We start from the raw sequence: 18,916 nt of genomic DNA, 5'->3' as shown, positions 1-18,916 counted from the left end.
AGATTGAAATAGGAAGGGTATTGCTTTTATTATATTAAGTTTTTTTTATTATTTTTCCATTGTGAAAAACAAGAGCATAAACAACTAAAAACAAGTGTCCATTCCTCTGAAAATTTAATAAAATTTAGGAAATTACACGTTCCTTTCGAAACCCTGTTTATAACAATATTTATGTTAGGAAAACTATTCGCCAGTGGACAGATGCCCTCATAGTACTTATTTTTTGGAAAATTGCTATTGATTTTGCACTTGGGTATGTGGAGAGCGTAAGTGGATCTCCATCAAGACGGTTGGCCGATCTGGGATATATCCTATGGATGGTAAGTAGTTCATTGTATAGATGGAATTGTGAGATGGCTTTCAATCCGTTCACTAATGCAGTGGTTCTCAAACTTATTTAGACACTATACCTCTTTTTACCCACAAAACATTTTAGGCACCCCTGTTCTGCTACCATTACTAACTGTAGCTAAAGTAAACTGTAAGTAAACCGTAATTGTAGCTGTAAGTAACTGTAGCTAAAATATAAATAAAATTACCTATAGAGTTAAAGAATCGTTTTATTTTTTTGTTGGCCTGCCGATTGAGAACCACTGCGCTAATGTATTGATTCTCTTAAAATACTTATTTTTGCTAAACTGCTATCAATGTCACACATGGTTATGTAGGGGATGTAAGGGGATCCTCATCCATGCGGATGGCTGATTTGGTAGATCATTGTACGACCTGTATCATGATCTTGCTCTCAATACATTGTATATATGTTGGACAACATGAGTTAGTCTAATCCTCTGGTTTTTGTTCAAAAATTTCTGATTATGAACAGTGTAACTTCCATTGATACGGTCATCTTGATAAAAATTATAGTTTCTTTCTCAGTGTCTCTACAAAATTTGCAAGAATAAGTTTTGAAGAAAAGATCAAAATTTTTCAAAAATTTGAAAGGTCATTAATGTCCTTTCAGGGCCTTCCGAACGATGTGTAGAACAGACTTTTATAGATAAAATAATTTTTTTGAGAAATTCGAAAGCTACTTTTTGGAAGTTAGTACGCTGAGACGTTATTTATTTATTTTCCACTTTCAAAGGAAAGAAAAGTAAAATGAGGTCTTTCTTCACATCCTCCTTAGCTTAAAAGACGTAGGCTATTGACAATTCCTCATTGTTAGACCTACTTTCATGAATCAATATCAGTTCGATAACTCTTGTACTTGTCAATTTGAATTTTGCTGCAACCCGGTTTTATCATTATCATAATTTTTATGGGAAGTTACTCCCTAATTGGTATAATTTGATTGCCTTTTCTACGTAATACCTTAAACTATGTATCTTTTCCCTGACTACACTGCCTTTCTATGACGAACAAATAAACGTTCAAATGGGGAAAAATTAGGGAAAAATTGGGGAAAATAGGCTCAGAAGTCTTGATGGTTCCATTATATATACAACGATCATCATCAGTAGAAATACTCAGTATTAAAATTAAAACTAGCAGATTTATATGGAACAAAATAATTAAATTCCGGTTTATTCACAAAATTTTCTCTGAGAGAGTTCAATAAACAGGGTTCATTCAAAGTCATGAGATGTAAATTTGTTTTCACTTTAGTATTTCTACTGATGACGATCGCTCTATATGTGATCTAAATGTCTAGACTTTTGTACCTGTTTTCACCGTCTAAATAAATGAATTTATCATCATTTGAAAGTTTATTTATTCTTTGATTTGGGTTGCTTTATCTGGGGGAGGGGAGGGTCTTGCTTTAGTTCATCCCTACTATCCCTCCGGCCTTTTTATTTGTCCTCATTTTTTCTGTGAAGTAATTTAAAGACCTTTTGCGTACACTTTGCTGTGGTCACGTCCTACAGAAAAGCAAGTTGGCCACGAGTGGGGGATGGGGAGAGGTCATAAGGAAGGATTTAAAGAAGATTGAAACTTAATAGGAGGGGCAAAGAGCTTTGAATGGAGTGGGACGGAGGAGGAGCGTGCGTATCTGTGTTGGCCTCAGGTGGCTTCGTGTTGCAATGAATTGCTGGCATTAATAGTAGCATACTTTAGTTTAGTACTGCTCAGAAAATTATATTATTTTCCCCCGACGTGTTTTGGTATACCATCTGCTAATAGCTGAGAAACATATCGATTAAGTGAAAATTTATTCAAATCTAGCTTTTAGGTTGTCACTGTCGATACTTCAAATATTTTATGAGTTTGACAAGACTTTCGAAAGGAAGTCAAATTAAAACCATTGTATCATTAAATTTGTATCATTTATTCATTGTATCATTTATTTAAGCTATATATTTATTAATTTTATTTTTTATATAATTTTTTATATTTTATATAAAAATTTTTTTTTGTTAAAAATGAAATAATTTGTTATTTCTAAATAGTTTTATGCAGTCAGGTTATACATCATTCATAATGGCTGCTATATACACATCCTATTCAATTGGAAAACCAAATTGCTGTGAAGGCAGTATAAGTAAATGTGTTATTACGCATTTTGATCCTTTCATTGTTTAAAAGGAAATGTTAAACAATGCAAAATCTTTTGCAAATAGAAGACAAGGAACGAAAAATTGCGTCGGATAAATGTAAAAATAATTTTTGCCAAAAATCAACTATACCAGGTTTGGACGCAGTAGCCATTATTGCTAAGTTCTGCTTGGAATTTTGGTGTAAACAAAGATATAAGTTACAAATTTTCGATTATTTTAAAGATACCGGTTAAGATTATATAGTAAGTCGGAAGCTATATCTTTTGATTTAACTGTGAACTTCAGGCTTACATACCTAAACTAGTTTATTCTTCAATTTTCACTCTTAATCAAACTTATGAAAATACTGAGAGTGCTTTGCTCTCTTTCTCTCTCTTTCTCTTTCTCTCTCTCTCTCTCTCTCTCTCTCTCTCTCTCTCTCTCTCTCTCTCTCTCTCTCTCTCTCTCTCTCTCTCTCTCTCTCTCTCTCTCTCTCTCTCTCTCTCTCTCTCTCTCTCTCTCTCTCTCTCTCTCTCTCTCTCTCTCTCTCTCTCTCTCTCTCTCTCTCTCCCTCTCTCTCATGCACACATCACTTTCCGATTCTCTTTCTCTCTTCTTCCCTCACTTCTTATACCATGCCTACCAAACACGGGGACGTATATCAATAACAATACCTGTAAATGAGCCGCTTGTATTTTCTGATTGAGTATGAGTGCACACTTTATTTGATTTAAGCACTGTTTCAGTTATGTTTTTAAATATATTTACATCAAACCATCCATTTTAGGTATCTTTCAATATTTTTCTGTTGTTTTTATGCTTCTTTGCTGACCTTTGTATAGTTTTGGTGGATAAAAATGAAGCAACCATGGACCGAAATGAATCGTCGGCTAACCTTTATCAAGGTAAATGTTACCAATTCTTGAAGAAAAGAGTCGAAAAACTAATTTGTCTGGGTCTTCAGTGGCCCACCCGGAAGGCTAAGTTTATGGCCTGTTGGGCCTGAAAGGGTGTTTGTCTTCATTATAGTATTATACTTGAAGGTTAATTTTGTGGTTCCAGTTGTGTGCTCATAAAAAATATGCTGCCATAAAACTTTTAAGGTAGTTCGCAGTGGGAATTTTGTCTAAGACTAATCCAACCCTTATTGAGTCAATAATTTTGTGCTGGGGCTGAAACCCTTTTTACCTTTATCAAGGTAAATATTACCATGGAAAGAGTCGAAAAATTAATTTGTCCTGGTGTTCATTGGCCCGCTTGGAAGGTTAAGTATACGGCCTGTTGGGCCTGAAAGGGAGTTTGTGTTCATCATGGTATAATAATAATAATAATAATTTATTTGTTACCCGCTTGTTTTGACAAATTAAGCGGAGTAAAAACATTAAGGAAAGAAAAACGAAATAACACAAACAATACAATTAATACAGTCTAATCAAAGGGTGGTAAGGGCCCAAGCGTTGACAGGCCTCAGCACCTAATCTAGCATAGAGTTTTTTATAAACGAAAATAATATCAGTGGCACAAAACTTTCTGATAATCTTCTGATTTCTATAAGAACGCGGCAGATACAATAAATATTTACAATAACGAAAATACATAACTCTTATGCCCTGCAAATCTTGATTATTAAACAACGGGCGCAAACCGGAAAGAAACAATATAGAATGATCGCAATATGTAGAATAAAGTCTGGATAAAGCCTTTCGTGAAAATCTGCCTCGGTTCGGGACAATTTTCGCGTACCCTTTTTTAAGTTTACTTTTAATATCATTTAGCCCACAGGATCGAAAAGCCGATAAAGATGAACAAATATTAATACCAAGCCACCGAATCGAAGAAACGAGCTTAACTGAAAAATAACCACAATCAAGATCACTACTTTGATGCTTAGCATTAAAAACTAAATATTCACATTTTTCAGTATTAAGTTTGAGGCCGATTTCCTCAAAAGACTTAGAAACAAGCTGGGTCGACTTAATTAGGCTAGATTTAGTGCGGCTGATCAAAAGTAAATCATCTGCATATGCAATGTACGAAAGATTAGTTAGGCCTAAAAAACATGATGGATTAATACGTGGCAAAACAGAATAAAGACAAGCATTAAAAAGATAAGGGGATAAGACTCCTCCTTGCCTAAGACCAGAACGGATGGGGATATTACCAACGTAGGTGTCACCTGACTTGAGTCGAACATATGAATTAGCATACCAAAAACGAAGAGTTGATATAATAGACACATTTGCACCAAGTTGGATTAAAGAATACCAAAGTTGGCTATGACAAATGGAATCAAAAGCTTTTGAAACATCGAATGCACAAAAATGAACCTCAAAACCATTTTTATGCGCTTCAAGTAATAGCGAAACTATAGCACGATGAGCATGTTGGCATCCTATATACGGCTTAAAGCCAAACTGATTAGACATATAATCTACATTAGACAGGAGATCAGGGAGCAAAACATATTCAAATACTTTACTTAAAGTACAAGCAACCGTAATAGGCCTATACGAAGCGCAACTAGTTGGGTCCTTACCGCGTTTCAAAATTGACGTAATGTTACCAACTAAAAAAGAATCAGGGACTAAAGAAGAGCATAAACACATCTGAAAAAGTAACTGCAAGTGATAAACTAATTCCTCCGAATCGGTGTTGAGGTGAAAAGCACTGATCCCGTCTATATCATAAGATTTCGATTTAAGTCTCTCTACACTTCTCTTGACACGGTCAACACTAACGGGAGGTACATGACCTTGAATGATTTTGTTAGGCAACAGATTAGAACAGAGCTTGGCAAAACGAAAATGAACCGCATATATCACTGTATCGAAAATGTTACTATAATGATTGATCCATGATACATTAGGGATTCGGTCAGCCGTAGGCGATCTATCAAACTTCGCGACATTGATCACTTTTTTCCACTGGCTAGGAGACTTAGGAAATTCAGCACCATTGTACCTAATTTTTCGAAGATAGCGTTTAAAATCAAGCTTTGTTCTTTGTTTAATATCGAAAACATTACCCCTTAAGGCCGCAAGCTATCCAAATTTTTAGCCACAACTTAGCCCGATTTTTTATTGTTTTGAGCTCTGGGTCATTCTTCCAAATTGAACTTCTTGTTTTTGCTCTAAAGCGACATAGGGGAACAGCTACTTCTTCAGACCTCTTTAAGCACGATACAATGTGGCTATAATAAATATTAAGCTGAATTCTGGCTTGTGGGGACCCAACGCTTGTACACAACAGATTAAAAGGGACTTTAATCGTTGATAGAAGGCTAACAAGCGTAGAAAAATAAAGAGGCCAGTCAGCTTTGTTCCATTCTCTTTTAGAAATCCATTTTCTAGAATTGGGACGAAGGTTCTTCTCCGCAGTAGCATTAAGGGTAACAGTGAGGGATAGGGGGAGATGGTCGTAATCACGCTCATCCTGATCAACATGGACTTCGCCACAGATGAGACCAGAAGAAACGATAAAATGGTCAATGTCCGAAAGTGAGCCAATATTATGGATATAGGAATGGGAGGCATCTTTCTTCAAAATTTTGTAACTATTCGGTAAGGAATCTAACAGAAGCTCAGTCCGCACTGATGAAGAGTGAATGTTACAGTTCAGATCACCGATTAATAACCAATCCAGTCCACTACTCTCAATGCCATTCAAAAGACTTTTTATTAATGCGCAAAATTTTGTAAATTTAGTTAAACTTCGGAGGGATTTCTGGTCGCAGGGGAGATAAACATTAATGAGGACAAGGTTGGCAAGACGAATAGCAATATAACAATCACTCTCGTGATAGCATAAAGGGGGTGGTGAAAACAGCGTCTTTTTTATTAAACATGCTAGGCCACCTGATGGTCTGCCAGAGGTTTTGCGTGCACTTTTAGAAAAAACTGAGTGTTCGTTACTTCTCTGTAGGGAGTTTAAGCTCACTAAAGGTAGGAGATGCTCCTGGAGGAATAAAACATCAAAATTTTCTAATTTCTGATCTAAAGAAACGTCTTTATCCTTAGTATCGTTAATATTGAACGAACATATAGTGAAATTAGTCTTAGCACTCATTTTCTAGTATAGGACGATCGTTTCGACAGAAGTTCACGAAGAATTCGGCATTTCATTGAAAATGACACATGATTGCCTTGACAGTTCGCACATTTTGGTGTAGCCTGGCACGGAGAATCAGGCGAGGATTCATGTTGCCCTGCGCAACGGGAGCAGCATTTTTCTTTATCACAATTTGATTTTAAGTGATTTGGTGATTGGCAATTATAACAGCATTTGGGTGGGCGTTGGTATTCGTAAACTCGATATATCTCATACCCAATGTTTATACCAAGTTGAAGTGCATTAGCCAGCGCAACAGCGTTTTCAAAAAACACTCTAACAGCCAAAGAATTGCCTATTCGCTTCGCATGAGTAATATTATTGCAATCAATTAACATTTCCTCATCAAAATTGGTCGGTATACCTTTAATGATTCCAATATATTTCGTTTCTTTTACTTTGACGTCACAATCTCTCATTACATTTGGAACGGCATTGCAAAAGTTCCTTGCAGCAATCTTGTCAATTCGTACCACTAGCTTATCGCCAGAGGGCTTAATGCTGTGAATACATTCATGACCTGGAATAGAGTCTATTATTTCGCGACGCTTGGCAGGATTATCTAATTCTGATGGGACTTTAGAAATAACAACGGTCGTCAGATCGGGATTCAATGACTGAGCGCCAGGGCTGCTAAGAGGGGGGAATTTAAGATCATACGACGAAATCTTCTCACGGATTTGCTTAAGTTCCGAATCAATGCTTACAAGCTTTGAGGCGAAGCTAGAATAAGCCACAGCAGGAATAACAGGAACCTCGGTAGGTAAAATAATCACGTATGTAGGCAAAGACAAATTTTCGCTGTCGCATTTCTGGAAGATTTCCATCATGTCCTTAATGTGACGGTAATTAGCTTGATCGCCTTGGCGTCTTTGCACACGTTCACCCTCGTAAACATGAGACCAAAGTTCTATTTTAGCCGCCATAACAGACTTCTCATCGAAAAACCCAACAGCATGGTTAGCAATAACTTCATCACTTACTCCTTTTTTAAGATTTGATTGCACGAAATTCAACACCGACGAATGTACATATTCCGTCATAACGGTATAACCAACAAATATGGACAATTAGCCAAAGTCCAAAATCAAATCAAATTATTACTCACCATGCTGTGATTCTGTCGAAAACTAATTCAACCGTTATTGAGTCAACAATTTTGTGCTCGGGCTGAAAACGTAAGAAAACGGTAATGCTTTGGGATGTCGTCTCTTTTTCCTCGAACTAGAGCAGATGTTTTCGAATTTATAGATCAACTTCTTTCAACTTCTCGTTCAGTTTATTGCAATCACCAGCCCATTTTGCTGGGTATTAAGGGGCCCGCTTTGAACGTCAAGTTTACGGCCTTTTGGACCTGAAAGAGTGTTGTGACATTATTTCGGTTCTCTTCAGAATTTAGTTTAAACGTTTTCAAATAATAGTGATATTTTGAAATCTGAATCATTATAATATTTTACTAGTTGGACGTCAAGGATGATTAGATATCCCCCTCCCCTCCCTCTGAACATTTGACGAATAAAACCTTATTGGAGATTTCCCCTTCATCTGCATATTGTTTTTCCTAAATTAAATAAAGCTAAAAATTTCAAGTCTAGCAAAATAATACATTTTAAAAACTCACCAGTCTTCGCTAATTCAAAATATACAATTTTTATCAGAGTAGGACGTGATGATTTAGGACGATTTTTCAGGAAAAACTTGCATTATTAGCTGGGATAATCCCCTTATTATAAACTGTTCATAATTTCAAGTTTTCGTTCCCAGTCGAAAATAACTACTAAAACAAAAAAATTCTTACTGTGTGTTAAGCACATTTTTCTAATTTAAACTCAAAGAGCAATGGAAACCTATAAGACAAAAAACTCACCTATAAAAAGACAATACCATCTAGTGTATCGCATGTAGCAAAAATATTAGTAGCATAAAACCCCTTAAATCTGCTTTACATCTAATTTACATCATTCCAAAAATAAAATCACCAATGTTACCATAAGCACGCAATAAGTAAATTTTTAAACTAGCATCTGTACTGTAAATAGTGTTGAGTTTGGCAACCCATTTTTTAAATGCGTATATAAATCACAAATATCTACAAAGACAATTGATATGATTTGAATTCCTTCGCAAAATGCTCTGACACCTGAGATTTCACTTATAGGTGATTTTCTTTTCTTTTATGTGCTCCTTTATGGGCGATTCTGCATTTTTCTTTTACAGGATTCTTCATAATTTCCATATTCTCATCCATTTTTCTCATTCCATTTTTCATTTACAAGAAAAATAATTTGGATTTTCTTTGCTTGATGATGTTTTACATTTCCAAAAAGCAGAATAAATAGAAAAAAATACAAAAACAACAAAAAAACTCAGAATCACTCCCCCAAACATAAATTTTGAAAAATGTATTTTGCTCTTTTCCTCTGACCCCAATATTTTCATGTATTGGTGCCACTGATTTTTTGTTATATTTTTTTTTCAAGTCAGTTTGACTAATTTCATCTTAAATACATTTAAGAACATTCTCTTTCCTAAAGAACATAACCAAACATCCTGATCAATTTTTTCATCAAATGTTTGTCCCTTGAAATAAAAACAGGCAATAAATCTTCATAAACAATTTTCTTTGATTGGTAAAAAAAAAATAAGGATTATACAAAAATAAAACTCTCATCTAAGCCTAACTTATTAACAGAAAAAAGATGCGTAAGATGATGGTTAAATCAGCTCTGACTGCTAGAATTGATTAAATAGAAACTTACGGAAACATGTATATCTAGAACAAATCAATAATTTAATTTTTAAAGAAAAAACTCTAAGTGCAACTTTTGGTAGTAGTGGGCACCAAATGCAGTTCTCCATTTTCTTAACAAAGGCATTGGAAGTTTTTCGCTCGATTTTTTATTTAAAGCAAAACATTTTGAGTATGAATGAAACCAATGAAAATAAAATAAACAAATGGAACTTCCAACTTGGAAACTAAATCTGACTATTTCTAAATTGTTGTCGCTGCAACGTTAGTAGGTCGTTCAGTTAATAGGTTAAGTCAAGTTGAAAATTTAGTTGTTTTATAATCTATTTTCATTATGAGTGGCAGCTTACAATTGCCAAAAAATTTTCCCTTTAAATTATCTTTTATTGGAAGCTTTAATCTTATCATTAGTCACATATTAGTGGCAGCCTAGTCACATTGATTGGTAGTTTACAATTACCAAAAATGCTCTATTTAAATAGTTTTTTAATGAGAGCTATAATCTTAGTGCCAGTCATACATTTGAATCTTTATAAACTTGGAAATATCTCTCGTTATAGATTGTTCAAGATTGTTAAGTTTAATTTCAGACACCTTTGGAGAATCAGGAAGACGACCTGAACAACAATTGAAAGTTTTAGTCCCCTTTTTAAGTGACCAAATATGATTGGCTGGAGTAAGATACAATTTTTCTAAGAGCTACCTGTTTTGGCTTCTATTATCTATCTTAGAAAATAAATAACGATTCGGATAAAATTTAAGTGAAAAACACAGAATTAATTGCCATCATACAATTACCTAGAATATAGACCCTATAGACCCTTAGAAGCTCATATTATGCATATTGACCGAGTGTATAGCAATCTAAGAAGCTCATATTTTACCTAAAATATCATCTGTTTGAGACTCTCTCAATTCCTATCATACATATTGATACTGCAGCTTTGTTCTGGGGATTAATTTTTCTCGTCAAATTCGATAGCTTTGTAGTTCATTTGAAGGAAATTCCTTCCATTTTCTCTTTGTCATCAGAAAGCTGTTTTGACCGACCAATTTTGACTACCATTAGCAACGTGTAATCATGGAAATACTAAAGTTTTTTTAGGAAACAAAAATGACTAATTGTTTCATATCTTAATAATCAAAAAGTCTGTGGAACCACAGGCTTAAAAAAAAGTACCCTATTCTCTTTTCGCTCCCTTCCCGCTAGAATAAAATTACAAGGCCTCTTGCCAACCAGCCGACTTCCCAAAAAAAAGAAGTTTTAGTTCGATTCTTCGACCGTGAAACAAGATACGGTACAATTACCAATTGCCAATTACCAATATTCGTAGAATGGCCAATACAATACATATTACGCATGGTACAAAAACATCTCGTAATAGCTAAGGACTGTTAAAAATCTTTATTTGTATCACAAAAACCAATACCATACAGTTGTAAAATTACCAATATCAATGTAAAATTACCAACCACCAATATCAGTCAACTTTAACGAAAGCTATTAACTGTATACAGTATACGCTGACCTTCAGGCTTCTACAATAAAAAAAAGCAAAGAACTTATGCTCTTTCTGATTATCAGCAACTTGCTGATTTTGAAAGTACTCTGGAGAAACCGGTATCCGTTGTATAGCATCACGTCGGTGTTTTTAGATTAGGAATTGGTTGGGTGTTATGGACACTCACCGACTATATTGAAGTAAGACTTATCTTCTGAATTGACCGCATACAACACTTTCCCACTGCTTATCTTTTGGTTAGAGAGTAAAACAAAAAGCACACAATAGTTTTGGTTACCACTTAAGTTTGACTAATTCAAAAGGTGGTATGTGACATTTTCTTCAAACTTCAGTTTAAAGCCCTGTCCCACAAACTTCCGTGCCCTCAAAGAATAATTGTCACTGAATGGTTCAGTCCCTATTTCGTTGTCAATTTTGGTCAAATATGAAGACGGGTAATGTTTCATGCTCGTCAACAGGTTTAGATTCCTTAAAATCATTTTGCTAGCCTCAGTGTCAGCTGACCGTCACAAAGTCAAAGGACCCATTAACGAATTCTCCCAGAGGACTAGCCACCATCGACAGCTATTGAGAATCTTTGTTTGACTATAAAATTTGATTGAAAAGACAATGGTATTTTACTTCCTCTGTGCCGGTAAGGTTTTCAGTCAAAGCTGGTAGCACCACAGAGAATTCCCAAAGCTGTTAAATTGCTCAAAGTTTATTTCTTTTGAGCTATTTTTTTTAAGTTTTCATTGCAGATATGCTAGAACATTTTCAGGGTCCGCCATTTCATTAACATAAGAAGAAGATTCTGATCCGTTTAATAAAAACAACAAAATTGACACTTTCTAATGACGCAAGTTTTGTTAATTCTAATTTTCGCTATATAAAGCGCAAAACAAAAAGGTCTTTCCAAAATTTCTGGGAAAGTAGGCATTGATTTTTTATTTTTCTGTCGTCTATTCGGATCTTGTATCCAAGCAAGTTGTGGGAAGACCAACCCATCAATTCTAAGTACTTTGGCCACATAAACTAGAAAAGCTTAAAATAGACGAGATTCAAATCACCTTAAGTTCCAAATATTTTCCAAGTCCTGCAGTATAGAGCTTGTAATAATAGTTTCTGCTTAGGTTCTTCTTTTTAATAATCTTCTTCTTCTTCTAATTGTTTCTACTTTTTAGGCTTCACTTCAATTTTTTCTCTACCACTTATTCGAGAGCCATATTTACTGAAATCCATCAACTACAATGGATTCGCGACATTTCTTTTCAGTAACATTTTAACTGGATTGGTTAATATGATATTCAACACGAAGGAGGCAACTGTCTCCGAGATGTATTTTGTATTAGTTATATATGCTGTGTTAATATGTTTATTTCCATTAACGCTTTATTTATGGCGACTGAAGTTAAAATTTTGGTAATATGTATGTTTCTCTGTTGTAAAACAAACGAGAGGTTTCACTTTGCAATTTTACTGATACGTGCGACTAATATAAGGCATATAAAATTTTGAATAGAAGTTTTGGTAATAATCTAGAAGATGAACACGAAAAAAAAAATGAAAACTCTGTTTTTTTTTTAAGTGGGAAAGGGTTTAGGTGGTAAGTATGAACCATCTTCCAGGGCGTTATTTTGGCTGCAGGTCTATTTCTGAAAATTTCACCCGCATACTGAAAAGCTACGCTAGTCCCTCTTCTACACTGAACTCAAGTTGTTTTGAGGTATTATTTGTTTGTTTGTTGTTTTTTTTCAGCTATTGTTATGCTATTGGTCGTAGAAAATGGAATGGGGGTAGAGGTTAACACCCTCTCATATAATAAATGTTTTTTATGTGAAATGAATCATGTTTCTACAATTTTGAGAAAGATTAAGCGAACTTTGCCTCTCATTGAGACTACCTGTCTTGGCTTTACTCCTATTAGCCATGGCTTTCAAGTTTTTCATCACGTCCACCGAATTGATTTTAATTTTTCTATCACTCTTTACTTTTATTTGAAAGGAAACGCTGCTTCTACTTTTTTTGACCGTTTTGTGCCATATTGGGATTTCTCCTCCTAAAAGATTTGATTGTTTGCGAAAGTTTCGGCATCATATTCAGCATGTCCCTGAACTTTTTTGTGGCTATTTCAAGTTCCTGTGTCAAAAACACGAAATTTAGTATTTTTTCCGAGAAACTAGATAACTGATGCGTTTCTATTGTTTGTTTGTTGTTGTTTTTGCTCAGCGGTAATCACATAAAACCCATGCTCCAAACCCATGCTTAAGAAAATCTCAAGGAGCTTGCTTTTTCAGGGGTGATTCCGTTTTTGAGGCATTGTTATGCAAAAGTTTGACTTTATCATAAATGGGATATTACACAAGATATGAATTTATAAAGAATAGAAATTAAATGAGAAGACAAGTTTAACAAGGAAAAGTAAAAACCCTAGATAAAAAGAAATTATCCTGTATACGAGGAGGTCCATAGCCTCCTCACACCCTTCCCCCTCTTTAAGCTAAACTCTGATGCTTTTCCACCAATACTTTAAAAGCGAATACTCTATTATAATGTTAATGTAATAGGAAGGTTTTTTTTTGTCACAGCACCATTTAAAAGAAAGCTTTTATTTATTTATATTTACTTTAAATAATAAGATTTTTAGTCGGTAAATAAAATACCCACAATTTTTTGACCTCAAAAATAGAATTGTAGTGTAAAGCACCAGTTAAACTATAGCATATAGAATGGGAAAGGGTTTGGGGGAGTTGTGGGCAGTTTTCGTAATCCTATGCGCCACATTTTAGAACAATAAAAAAATGACCTGAAGGAAACTATAGCCTCATTGCAATAGTGTGCTTTCATGCAAATGGCATCGAGATCTGCTTAATGTCACCGGCCCTAGTCTATGCCGAATAAGCCTGACATTAGCTCATCGTGGTTGAAAACCTTTCTGTCCTATAACATTATTCCTTTGAACGTACCTCTTTTTCATCTCCCCTTTTCATTCCCTTTACTCCTTTTCATCTCCCCAGCCCTGATTCTAGTCAAATTATTTGCCATTGCCCCATAGGTCACTTAAACTGCAATTGTGTTGTTCATATATGAAACTTTATTTAAACCTACCATGGGCACAATTTTTTTCCTGAATTTTCTAATTTTTGTTCATCTCTCTCCAGATATTTGTTTCACTGTGTTATAGCTAAAATAGTAGATATCTAGCTAATTGACACCCTCAATGTCAGAAAAATTTTGAAACTTTGCCAAGTGTAGCATTTGCAATAGAAGCTAATATTTCTAGAGGTTTTCACCCCCTGAAACCCCATCACTTCCTCTTCTAACCTAGCAATGTCAAAACTCATAACTTTCTGGTCCAAAATTGAAAAGGCAAAGAGATAAAGAACGTTCTTGATATTTTAGGGGTAGGGGGTCAACCCTAAAAAAATTCCCCTGGATACAGCTTTGGTAGTAGCTTATTCATATGACGGTGGTGAACTAAACAATAGTAAAGACTGAAATATTCAAACCCGATCTTAAACGTAAACCTCCAACCTATCTTGGCCTTAACTATCTTTTGTTCAGATATTAATAAAACATTAGTTTTCTTAACTAATGTTAATTAGTTAAATTAAGTTAATGTTAATTAGTTAAATTAGTTAAATTAATGATTCAGGTACTTAAGAAAACATTAGTCCTCCTATGAGAGCTAAGCTATCTGTTAATGACCATTTTTTTAGAATTACGCCCCAGTCATGCTATAGCCATATTTATTAATAACAAGACGTAGATTGCGCTTTTTGTTTTCTTTGATTACGCGTTTTTTTATGAGTTTTTCTTTAATTTTAGCATCATTCTTGTAATACAGAAGGGGAAAATTGAAATGGTGTGAAATTGCTTTGAAAAGCATGCATTAACAATGCGGTGTTCTCGAGCATTGTCTACTAATTCTATGCCTTTGCATCTTTTGATAGGTCCATCATATTACTACTACTACTAACAACACTGCAGCAACAATCCACCAGAGGTCAACACAGCTAAGCAAGCTCCTCTTCTATCTCGATCTATTCAAAGCTTTCCTTTTTTCACCCTCCCAACAAGTTAAATTTTTCTTAAATCCTTCCATACGAACTCCTCTCACTACATTCGGGGACCACCTGCTTTTTGTGTGGCCCTAGATAGTTGCCCAACAAAGACGATCTTTGGCAATCTGTCATCCTTTATCCCTGGAACGTATCCTAGCCATCTCAACCTTTCTCTTATTGTAGCCGTAGAAAGCGGGATAGAACCATATTTTCGACCAGCTTACTGTTTGAAATACGGTCAGCTAGACGGGTACCCAAAAAAATCCGTTGATAATTCCTCTAGAAAACATCCGAAAAATACCTCATCTTTTAGAGTTCTGACTTTTTAAAGCCATACTTGACCCCTGTCATCACTGTAGCTTCCAATATGCCTTTACGATGTTTCATCAGATCCATTGTAGAGATAAGAAAACTTCTATCCTAAGCTTGTTTCTTATCTAGTCTCCAAAAATTACGCCTTGAATCTTTATTATGATTACTTTATCATAAAGTTTACGCTCAGAAGCTAACCGTTGCTCAAGTTAACAAATTGCGAAACGGATACATTATTGGCGGTTCAATTGCGTATAGTCTTGATTTTAACTACAAATGTGACTGTAATTTGGCTTAGGCATGGCATATTCATAGTTTTGTATGCGTCTTTTTTTGTTTGTACTAAATATAAGAAGATAATCCGAAATTTTCTGACAACAGTGAATAAAATATAATATACACCCTAACTGAGCAAATATTCCCGGTGTGTGACTAATAGACATTTTCAGCGAAATATAATGTAAAATCAAAGATTAGAAACTCTAATCTTTCCAGAAACTATAATCAAAGATTAGAAACTCTAATCAGAACTTGGCAAGTTCTGCCAAGACTGACAAAACATTTAATTTTTTGGGTCAATGATTCCAATTTATGTGCTATCTCGGTCTCTTGTGAGGGAGGGGTGGACACGAGTCCAACCAGTCCTCCCCTTCAGGCCTGCCTCCCTTGTTTTACCTATGACAAAACAAAAAATCTCAAAGAAGAGAGAAACGAGGACAATAACAGCCAGAAAAATATTATGCAAATATTTTAGTTGAGACCTCCGCTCAACCGTCCTCAGTGCAGAATAATAAAAAAAAATATATGCAGATAAAAGTCCAAAAGGACAATACAAGAGTCAAACTTGTAAATAAACACTTAAACTAAAATAAGGGCCCTTTCGAAGTAACGATGGAAGGGTAACTGAATAGAAAATACAATATTGAATTGTATTTCACAATTTCATCTTCAATTTTTTGTTTTGTCGTGATTAGCCAGTGTGGTCTCAAAAATTATTTGTGTTTTGCCCATATTGAGCAAAACACTCTAATGTTCGGTATTTTTTACCGCAGAATATGTCTATTTATACGAATTGCTTTTCTAATTAATCAAAAGTTTAAATAGTTCCTTATTGCAGTATTTTTATTTTCTTTTTACCAAGCCTTGTATGTCTTTTGGTATTGTTTCATTTTATATTGCATTAAACCATCTTTTATTATTAAATGTGTATGCATAATGTCTATTTAAGGATGTATTGTTGTTTGGGTTTCGTTTAATTTTTAATTGCTTCATGGACAATTTGTTTTATTAGACTTAAGCCTAATCATCTTTTAAGCCTAATAAAGCTCTATAAGCGGACCCGTCGAAAGATCTGGTCCGTTGCTGTGCCACTACTAAGAAATAATTTGAGTATTGTTAGAGACTAGGCACATTTTCATCTGTTAATTTTTTTTTCTTGTTGTTTTTCTTCATCAAGAATAACGTTGACTCAAATTGGATTAAAATTAAATTAAAGATTGTTGTGAAAGACATGAAACAATTAGCCTTTGACGGTTGCATAAAGAAAAATACAGCCAAAATTGTTTTATTTATGTATTTATTAAGTGTAATATCTTTGTGTTTTTATAGTTTCTGAACAATTGAAGCATTGTTAGACTCTTAGATACATGTTTCAAAAGAAACAAGTATGTTTCTTTTTATTCTTTTCACTTATTCTTTAAGAACGGTGTTGACTTGTAAAGAATAAAATAAATTAAAGGGTATTGTAAAATAAGCCAAATTTTACGCCATATAAGCTGCGTTTATGTTTTTTTTAGGATTATGCTCTAAAAAAAAGGATGATCAATTTTATTTGCAAAGGGTTTACTTTTTTTCAGAAATGTTGTTAAACTCCGTGTCTGTCTCCGGTCTGACGTTTGTATAGGGTTTGATAATTGTTTTCTAACTACTATGTGCCTTTGGACGGGATTTTATTTCTTTTCTTATTAGAATGTTTGTTATCGGAAATCGGTTTCTTTTTTTTAATCTTGAAACACTGCTATTTTGAATATTAATAAATAGCATTATGAAGACTGAAGTACGACAACATCCAGAGACTTCTGCGAGGTTGGAGGGGAAATAAGCCATGGGGGAAATAATATTTGGTTTTTTCAATTCCATAATGAATTTCTTTTCATTTTATATTTTCTAGATAATTTAAAAGTTGTTAGAAGTAATTTGTTTAAATAGATTTGAAAAATTTGACAGCGTTGATAGAAACGTCTTATGTACTAGATTAATAAAACCTGATTGATTAGGCTCTTGTAAATATGCTAGTATTAAGAATAAGAACTTCCTAGCGCTTGAGCAGAATTAATTTTCTTAATTTTGTCATAGGCAGCGCAGTAGTGCTGCCGAAGTATAGTGATGTAGGTACAGTGTATTATAATTTTTTTTATGGCACTTGGTATTAACCAAGTGACATATAGCAATCGCAAATTCTGTCGTTCTGTCGGTCCCGGTTTCGCTACTTTAGGCACTTCCAGGTAAGCTAGGACGATGAAATTTGGCAGGCGTATTAGGAACCGGACCAGATTAAATTAGAAATAGTCGTTTTTTCGATTTGACCATCTGGGGGAGTGGGGGGCCGTTAATTCGGAAAAAATAGAAAAATTGAAGTATTTTTAACTTACGAACGGTTGATCAGATCTTAATGAAATTTGATTTTTGGAAGGATATCGTGTCTCAGAGCTGTTATTTTAAATCCCGACCGGATCCAGTGACATTGGGGGGGGGGAGAGAGTTGGGAGGGGGAAAACTAAAATCTTGGAAAATACTTAGAGTGGAGGGATCGGGATGAAACTTGTTGGGAAAAATAAGCACAAGTCCTAGATACATGATTGACATAACCGGAACGGATCCGCTCTCTTTGGGGTATTTGGGGGGGGGGGGTTAATTCTGAAAAAAAATGAGATATTTTTAACTTACGAACGGGTGATCGGATTCAATGAAATTTGATATTTAGAAGGATATCGTGTCTCAGAGTTCTTATTTTAAATCCCGACCAGATCTGGTGACATTGGGGGAGGGAGTTGGGAGGGGAAACCCAAAACTTGGAAAACACTTAGAGTGGAGGGATTGGGATGAAACTTGGTGGGAAAAATAAGCACAAGTCCTAGATACATGATTGACATAACCGGAACGGATCCGCTCTCTTTGGGGTAGTTGGGGGAGGGTTAATTCTGAAAAATTAGAAAAAATGAGGTATTTTTAACATACGAAGATCGGATCTCAATGAAATTTGATATTTAGAAGGATATCGTGTCTTAGAGCTCTTACTTTAAATCCCGACCGGATCTGGTGACATTGGGAGGGGGAAACCTAAAACTTGGAAAACACTTAGAGTGGAGGGATTGGGATGAAACTTGGTGGGGAAAATAAGCACAAGTCCTAGATACATGATTTACATAACCGGAACGGATCCGCTCTATCTGGGGTAGTTGGGGGGGGGGGGTTAATTCTGAAAAATTGGGTATTTTTAACTTACGAACGGGTGATCAGATCTCAATGAAATTTCATATTTAGAAGGATATCGTGTCTCAGATGTTTTATTTTAAATCCCGACCGGATCTGGTGAAATTGGGGGGGGGGAAATTGGGAGGGGAAAACCTAAAATCTTGGAAAACACTTAGAGTGGAGGGATCGGGATGAAACTTGGTGGGAAAAATAAGCACAAGTCCTAGATAC

General features: G+C 34.9%; 1 protein-coding gene across 2 annotated transcripts in view; it reads left to right on the top strand.

Moving 5' to 3' along the window:
* The window catches only part of LOC136038147 (uncharacterized), a 68,546-nt gene that overhangs the window by 47,441 nt on the left and 2,189 nt on the right, over positions 1-18,916 (top strand). The window contains exons 7-9 of one of the 2 annotated variants that reach the window (XM_065721189.1): positions 179-320; positions 3,265-3,382; positions 12,020-16,194. In XM_065721189.1, the coding sequence (XP_065577261.1) occupies positions 179-320; positions 3,265-3,382; positions 12,020-12,261 (502 nt within the window). In that variant the 3' untranslated portion in view covers positions 12,262-16,194. Of the gene's footprint in view, positions 1-178; positions 321-3,264; positions 3,383-12,019; positions 16,195-18,916 lie in introns of those variants that run through there. The other variant, XM_065721190.1, reaches the window with a different exon arrangement.

Source organism: Artemia franciscana, chromosome 17 (genome assembly GCF_032884065.1).
Source record: "Artemia franciscana chromosome 17, ASM3288406v1, whole genome shotgun sequence".
In the NCBI taxonomy this organism is placed as follows: domain Eukaryota; kingdom Metazoa; phylum Arthropoda; class Branchiopoda; order Anostraca; family Artemiidae; genus Artemia; species Artemia franciscana.
This window is presented reverse-complemented; position numbering and strand designations above follow the sequence as displayed.